The sequence below is a fragment of the Camelina sativa genome, chromosome 4 (genome assembly GCF_000633955.1).
Source record: "Camelina sativa cultivar DH55 chromosome 4, Cs, whole genome shotgun sequence".
Taxonomy (NCBI): domain Eukaryota; kingdom Viridiplantae; phylum Streptophyta; class Magnoliopsida; order Brassicales; family Brassicaceae; genus Camelina; species Camelina sativa.
Genome location: NC_025688.1, coordinates 22,288,240 through 22,295,178, shown reverse-complemented (window position 1 = coordinate 22,295,178; position 6,939 = coordinate 22,288,240). Strand labels below are relative to the sequence as shown.

Sequence of the window (6,939 nt, the reverse complement as noted above, 5' to 3'; positions counted from 1 at the left end):
TTATGGACCGGAGGGAGGAGTGTGTTTTCAATTGTTCGTGCAGACTGTTCATATATAGTTGCAACTTCAAGCTTACTCAGCCGCCTTTATTCTTAAAACAAATTTAGAGTTGAAGTGATTAAGAAATACCTTCAAATTTAAATACTGTATTTCAAATGTTTTACTTTAGAATACACAGAGAGAGAGAGGGAGGACCGACTAACCGTGTAATTATGAACAAAAGATATTGATTAGCAATAATTAATCAAGGATAAGATTAGAGAAAGTGGATGCGTAAAGGTTTGTGGCCATGTGCTTTCATGTGGTGGTTGGCCCAATTGTGGACCTACTTGTCCAACTCCAGTTTTAGTTTCATTCTTCTATTTCTATAGTTCCATATGTATATTTTGTTCACTGCAATTCCTAAAACCAGTTTTGGATTCGGATTGTCGTACATTGACGTGCCTATGTTTTTTGAAGAGTACTCCAAAACAAAACAAATGTAATTGTTCATTATTTTTTTTGACCTCAATGTAATTGTTCATTATTAGAATATAAAAAAGGTTAATAGCACTCTTTTTTAAAAAAATGTTTCAAAATAAAATAAGATGTATTGTTAATGACAAATATAATCGCAGCTTGTATAGTATATGGATGGATTCAAAAAGCTTCATGTGTTAATCTTCAATAAACATAAATCCATGTACATATTTTTTCTTAAGACCTGTTTAAATTAATGAAAAGTATACAAATTTAATGCAATTACACGTATACACAATATAATCTTCAAAAAGTGAATTGCCTTTTATGTACTTGTAAAATCTTCAGTCTTTCTCTTCTCTCTGTTATATATACTTAAAGTTTATTCTTCATTTGTATTTCTGAACCACGATAGATAGAGCGATGGCCTCATCTACAACTCACAGCCTAAACATAAACACCCCGAGAAAAAACCTTTTTGCCGTCCACTTCCTTCATTCTCTCTCAAAGCTGAGAAGACAAAAATCCTTCAACGGTCCGAAGAAAACAACCGAGCGAGTGAGGAAGATCAAGACTGCTGCTTACGTCTCCATGGCCAGAGCCGCCGGAGGGATTAGCCAGACATGGAGCAGAGCCATTTTGTGGAGGCTCCATCGTCGAGCCCAAGCCAGCACAAAACCAAAGAAGAGATCATCAGGTGCTGACGTCATCAGAGGAAGGATATGGCGGCGGCGTTTGAGGAGGTACGAGACGACGGATACGGATAGGCTGAGAACAGTCGTGCCGGGTGGTGGAGATATGGAGACGTTAAAACTGATGGTGGAGACGGCTCATTACATCAAGTGTCTTAGCATGCAAGTAAACGTCATGCAAAGCATCGTTGATGTCCTATCCGCATGATGATAATTAATTATTCATTCATCCTTTTAAAAATATATATATATATATATATTTATCATCCTTAGCGAATCATGATATGCTCATAGATTACATTTATTTGGACAATTGGACGTGTTGTTATATATATAGTTGTATAATTAAAGAGTGGTTGATCTTTGGGTGAATTCATCATAATTAATCTTCGTAACTTCTAATGTGTGTACATGGAGTCAAATCGAACATTTGATGTATTAAGTAGAACACTGGATCGTATGCGTATAAGTTGAAGTCAATTACCATACCTATAGCCTATTAAAAAAAAACGTTAGATGANTTTTTTTTTTTTTTTTTTTTTTGGCACGAGATAAATCTATATATACATTTTTGAAGTGCATTTTGGGTTATATCTTTTTATTTTTGCTTATTTAAAAATTTAGTCCCTACAAAATTGCACTAAAACCAATAAGTAAAATATGGTAAATTGAAAAATCAATCTTTTTATAGAAACTAATTAATTCTACTTAAATTTCTTATTAATAGCAAAATTCTTTTCTATATATGTGTTCCAAAATAAAAATAAAAATAGAAAAATCAATCATTTAACTGTATACACTGAAAAATAAACAATCAGTTAAATTAAATAATTATATATCAAACAAAACAACAATAGTACTATTTTAAATAAATAAAACAGTTAATTATTCTGATTAATTATACATTATACAAACAATTATAATTCATAATTTTAGTATTTTATCCTGATAAAATTATAATATTTTAAAAATAATTGTATCACTGCTTAAATATAAAAAAATATTAAAAATTAAAAATATATAATTTTATTACTAAATTAAATACCGCTAAAATCAAACATCATTATAAATAAATTAAATAATTGTTCCGTGGTGTACCACGGGTTAAATCCTAGTTCTCTATACAAATGAAAACATGGAATCTGTTAAACGACTTTAATCTCTCCTTTTACAAACCCCAAAATTTTGAAGATAAATATACGTACGGGACAACTAATAAAATGCTGAGGAAATACACCATTAGTTAAATTTTAGTTAACTAATACCGGTTTGTCTTAGCTCATTCGGTCTAGCTTAACAAAGGTGATCATTCGGTTTGGTTTACCAAAACCGGTAACAATTCAAAAACCAAAATTGACTTTTAATTCCGGTCGGTTACCACATTGTATAGTAAATGAGATAAATTCTTGTCATTTTCGACGACGACAATGGCGGCGGCTTCTATCCAGATCAAAAACCCTACATTTGCCAAGACTTTAGCTTCATCCAAAAACCCTTCTTTTCTTCCTTTCCGATCATCTTCTCTCAGTGTCAATTACTCCTCAACGGCCACCAATTTCAAATCCATAGTCTCAAGAGTCACTCCTTCAACAATCGTCCCACGCGCCGCCGCGTCTTCTTCCGCCGAGACTCAAGTTAGGAAGACCTTCCACGGACTGTGCTACGTTGTTGGTGATAACATCGACACCGATCAGATCATTCCCGCCGAGTATCTCACCTTTTCCACCTCGAATCCAGCCGATTGCGAGAAGCTCGGCTCTTACGCGCTGATCGGGCTTCCAGATTCCTACAATGAGCGATTCGTGGAGCAAGTCGAGATAAAATCCAAGCACTCAATCATCATCGGAGGTGAAAACTTCGGTTGTGGATCGTCTCGTGAGCACGCCCCTGTATGTCTAGGCGCAGCGGGAGCTAAGGCTGTGGTGGCTCAATCTTACGCTAGAATCTTCTTCAGGAACTCTGTAGCTACCGGAGAGGTTTACCCGTTGGAGTCCGAGTCTAGGGTTTGTGAGGAGTGTAAAACTGGAGATGTTGCGAGTGTTGAGCTGAGGGAAGGTAATTGTGTGCTGATCAATCATACGACCGGGAAAGAGTATAAGCTCAAGGCCATTGGTGATGCTGGACCTGTCATTGACGCCGGTGGTATTTTCGATTATGCCAGGACAGCTGGCATGATTCCATCTCCAGTTGTTGTAGCCTGAATTGTTTCCTTGAGGTATATTATTTACTCAAACTCTTATTGCTTCTTTGTTATGATAATGAAACTGGTGTATGAGTAGTTTAGGATTGTTGATAGCTTTGGACTGTAGAATTTGGGAAGCTTAGTACTATAGGATACTAAAGGTTTTATCTTTGTTCACATAGAAAGGTAATGCAGTAGTTGAAATTCTTTCTTGTTACATAAAAGAAGGTTGTTAAGACCCAGAAGTCTAGGTTTTTATGCGAGGATCATGCATCCTTGTTTAGGGATTTATCACTTGTCAAGTGTTTTAGTTTCCAGTCTTCTCGTCATTAGGGATGATTAGCGTTGATCGTCACACTTTTAGATTATCTTTTGCTTTCGTTTTTACATCTGTCTGTCTGCAGATAGGTGTCATCATGTTGGTTGATCTTTCTGTATTCTTAATGATCAGATCCGTTTCACTTGGAGTGCCTATGTAGTAAAATGCATCTTGTGATCGAATTTTAATCTTTTTGACCTGTATTTGCTTTATTTTTCACTTGCAGGAGTGTGAAAGTTCTATTAATGTCGGGACAGTCTTGAGCTAGGAGAGCGATACTTGATTTCCAGTACTCTGTAGGACGATGAGAAATTGAGAACAATAAAATCTGTATTTTCTCGAGCTGATGGACCTAAAAAGACTTGTCTTATGGATAGTTTCACTGTTGGTTGGCGTAGCCTTTTTATGTAGTTCTATCTTAGACATGTGCTATGTTTCAGCTGCGTTTAGCAACCAAAGGTAAAGTCTCCAGGTTTCTTACTCTCTTCTGTTTCATCTTATATGTCATTCAATTATAGAACAAGATTGTTAATGAGTAACACACAAGTCCAGACCACTTGATCCAAAGAGAAGAAGACCTCAACAGGCAATGAAATATAAGATGCCTAGTCTAAGATCCAAGATACCACGCTTTAGCACATTACAGAGTCAACGGTTGACATGGCATAATCAACCCCCAGATGAAAACATTTCAGAGAGAAGTGAGAGGCAGAGCCAACACTTCATCCGCAAAATCCGTGAAACGACCTTGATTCTCAACTGTGTTATCAAACTCAAAATTTGGTATAATGGTATAAAGATTTTGCGGATTTGGTTTAATTTGTTAGAAAGTATCTCTTTTTTTTTTATACAAGTGAAGTTCATATATCATCAGTTAAGGCATCAACGAAGAACACTTGGAAGCAAATTGAGTTACAAATCAAACCATGCCTAGAAAGTAGACAACAGACTAAAGTTAGGGTCAGAATAAAAGATAACAGAGAGAGAGTAACTAAAGGTAAAGAAGAAACCTAGAATGTGCACAATCACATTCTGTTCCAACAGACAAATGCAACTAACCAGAGTTTGTTCTTCACGCTTGAGTTGGAAGTTTTTAAGTAAAACTAATCTGGATCTTGCACTTGGAAGAAGCTCTTGGAAGCATTAGCAATTCCCTGGTGATTCTTAACTTTTCCTCGTCGCTTAAACTTTCCCGGGAATGAACTTTCAGCACCTCAAGACATGGCAGCTTTCCTAAGAAATGTTTTACTTGCTGCAACTCACCGACAGTTCCGTTGTACCATAAGGTTATCTCCAAAACCTTTAGAGGACATGTCAACAGACAAGAATATCCCGACAAACACCTGCAAACATTGTCAGGTTCTTCACCATCTTCAGGACAATGCACGTCACCCTGCAGCAGGAGGTTGAGATTATACACAAGGAGGTTTCGGAAATTAAAGTTTAGCAAAAATACATTATTGTCTTACCTCAATAACAAGGGTCTTTAGATTTGGAGCCTTGTTCAGCAAAAAGGGGAGAAACTTCCAACAAACTCCCGTATCATCATTTATCATAGTTAAATGATGAAGCTTTTCAAATATTGGAATGGCATCACGGAAGATGTAAAGCGTCTGAAATCAAATAAAATCAAACAGTCAATGCTCGCTTAATTGGTTCACCTATACATGTTCTATTATTGTATTAAAATTAAGCTGGAATATTTTGGAACAAACATTCATGCTAATTTCTTTCTCAAGCACCTACTAAAATATATATATATATATATATATATATAGACAAAGAGAAAAAGATAACACACTTACCTCGAAAGTATACGGACATGATAATTCCAGGATCTGAACATTTCTTATCCCTTGAATCAGATTTGTTGCATTGCTAGATAAGATATCACCGTCAACTGGAAAATCCCAATTCCATTCGTGATTTACCATCACAAGAAGACTAAGCTTAGCTTCCACAAGGGACTCGAAATTAACAATTGTATACCCATCCGGGACATAATCAAGGTAGTCTAAGTAGGTAAGACTTGGAGTATCAAAAGTAATGTACTGAGGATCAGGCCCATCAAAACCTGTCAGTGCACGACCAATTGTAAGTCTTTCAAGACTTTGACTAGACACGATTCCAGACCAATCCCAAGTTTCCCAGTACATGCCATCGATGGTTAGTTCCTTAAGCACAGGGCAAGCCAAAAGAAACGCCTTGAACGCACAATCAGCAGGATTACAGAACCGAACGGAGTCAAGAACGAGAGTCTCAAGCGCTGGTAGCAAAGCGTTCTCAGGGAGAACAGTGATAACAATGTCCATCCCTAGTTTCAGCTTAATGAGTGTCTTGCACGCAAAGATCTCCGAAGGCAACGTATATCCATTATTACCCTTTATGCGCAGTTCAAGATCCATGACCATGACACCACGATGATTTAACACATCACGTAGCCAGTGGTGGAAACGATCTGGATCAATACCCCTTTCAGATTTCAAAGAGAATCTCCTTATGCACGTAGTAGTTTCCAGCCGAGCCAATGCCTCACTCACAAGATCCGTGAAAGTCCCCTGAAACTTAGCTTTGTCATCGAACTCAAGATCTGGTATGATTTTGTAGATATCCCCAAACCTCCTTGAGGTAACCAACAAAGACGCAGCATCCTTTGCAGCAAGAAGACTCACGATTCGACTAATAAGTTCATCTGGTAGATCGCTGATACGATCCATCTTCTACTCGCACTTAAACCCTAGCGAACCAATCCGTTCCAATCAAACCAGAAAATCAACGAAGATAATGAGATCTAAAATAACGATTTCGAAACTCAATCAAGAAGAAGAGAATCCAGAGAAGGAGAGTGAAGAAGAGATGAAACTGCTTCACTTCTTGAATTGATCCGAGCTTTCTTGATTAAGATCAGTAAGGTGTCTAAAAACGCTGCGTTTTTACCTTTTGATGAAAACGCATCGCTTGGATTAGTGGAAATCTTGGGCTTTTATTTGTTGTTTTAAGAAACCGTCGTGGGCTTTTCGGAAAAGCCTTTTCGTTTATAATGTGGGAAAGAATTTATTAAATCAGCAATTAAAGTCTAATTCGGATATTAACTGATAGTATAACTATAATAGTTTTATTCGGAGACTAGTTTTTGGATTATTTTTTTAAATTAATAGTAAATTAAAAATATATAGTAGTAAATATATGTATAATTATGTTTATGTAAAAAGAAAAATATCAAATAAAATATAAAGCTATAGTATTGTCTTTAAAATTACGGTAAAAATATAAAAACGTAATATTAA

The 6,939-nt window shown here is 36.2% G+C and overlaps 2 protein-coding genes across 2 annotated transcripts; one reads left to right on the top strand and one right to left on the bottom strand.

Moving 5' to 3' along the window:
• On the top strand, nt 2,565-4,132 carry LOC104781804 (3-isopropylmalate dehydratase small subunit 3-like). The gene is made up of 2 exons (XM_010506559.2): nt 2,565-3,366; nt 3,879-4,132. The coding sequence occupies exon 1, from the start codon at nt 2,579-2,581 to the stop codon at nt 3,350-3,352; it is 774 nt and encodes a 257-aa protein (XP_010504861.1). The 5' UTR covers nt 2,565-2,578; the 3' UTR covers nt 3,353-3,366; nt 3,879-4,132.
• LOC104781805 (F-box/LRR-repeat protein At3g58980-like) lies at nt 3,901-6,585 on the bottom strand. Its single transcript, XM_010506560.2, has 3 exons — nt 5,458-6,585; nt 5,122-5,265; nt 3,901-5,045 (listed from the first exon to the last, which is right to left on the bottom strand). The coding sequence occupies exons 1-3, from the start codon at nt 6,367-6,369 to the stop codon at nt 4,746-4,748; spliced, it is 1,356 nt and encodes a 451-aa protein (XP_010504862.1). The 5' UTR covers nt 6,370-6,585; the 3' UTR covers nt 3,901-4,745.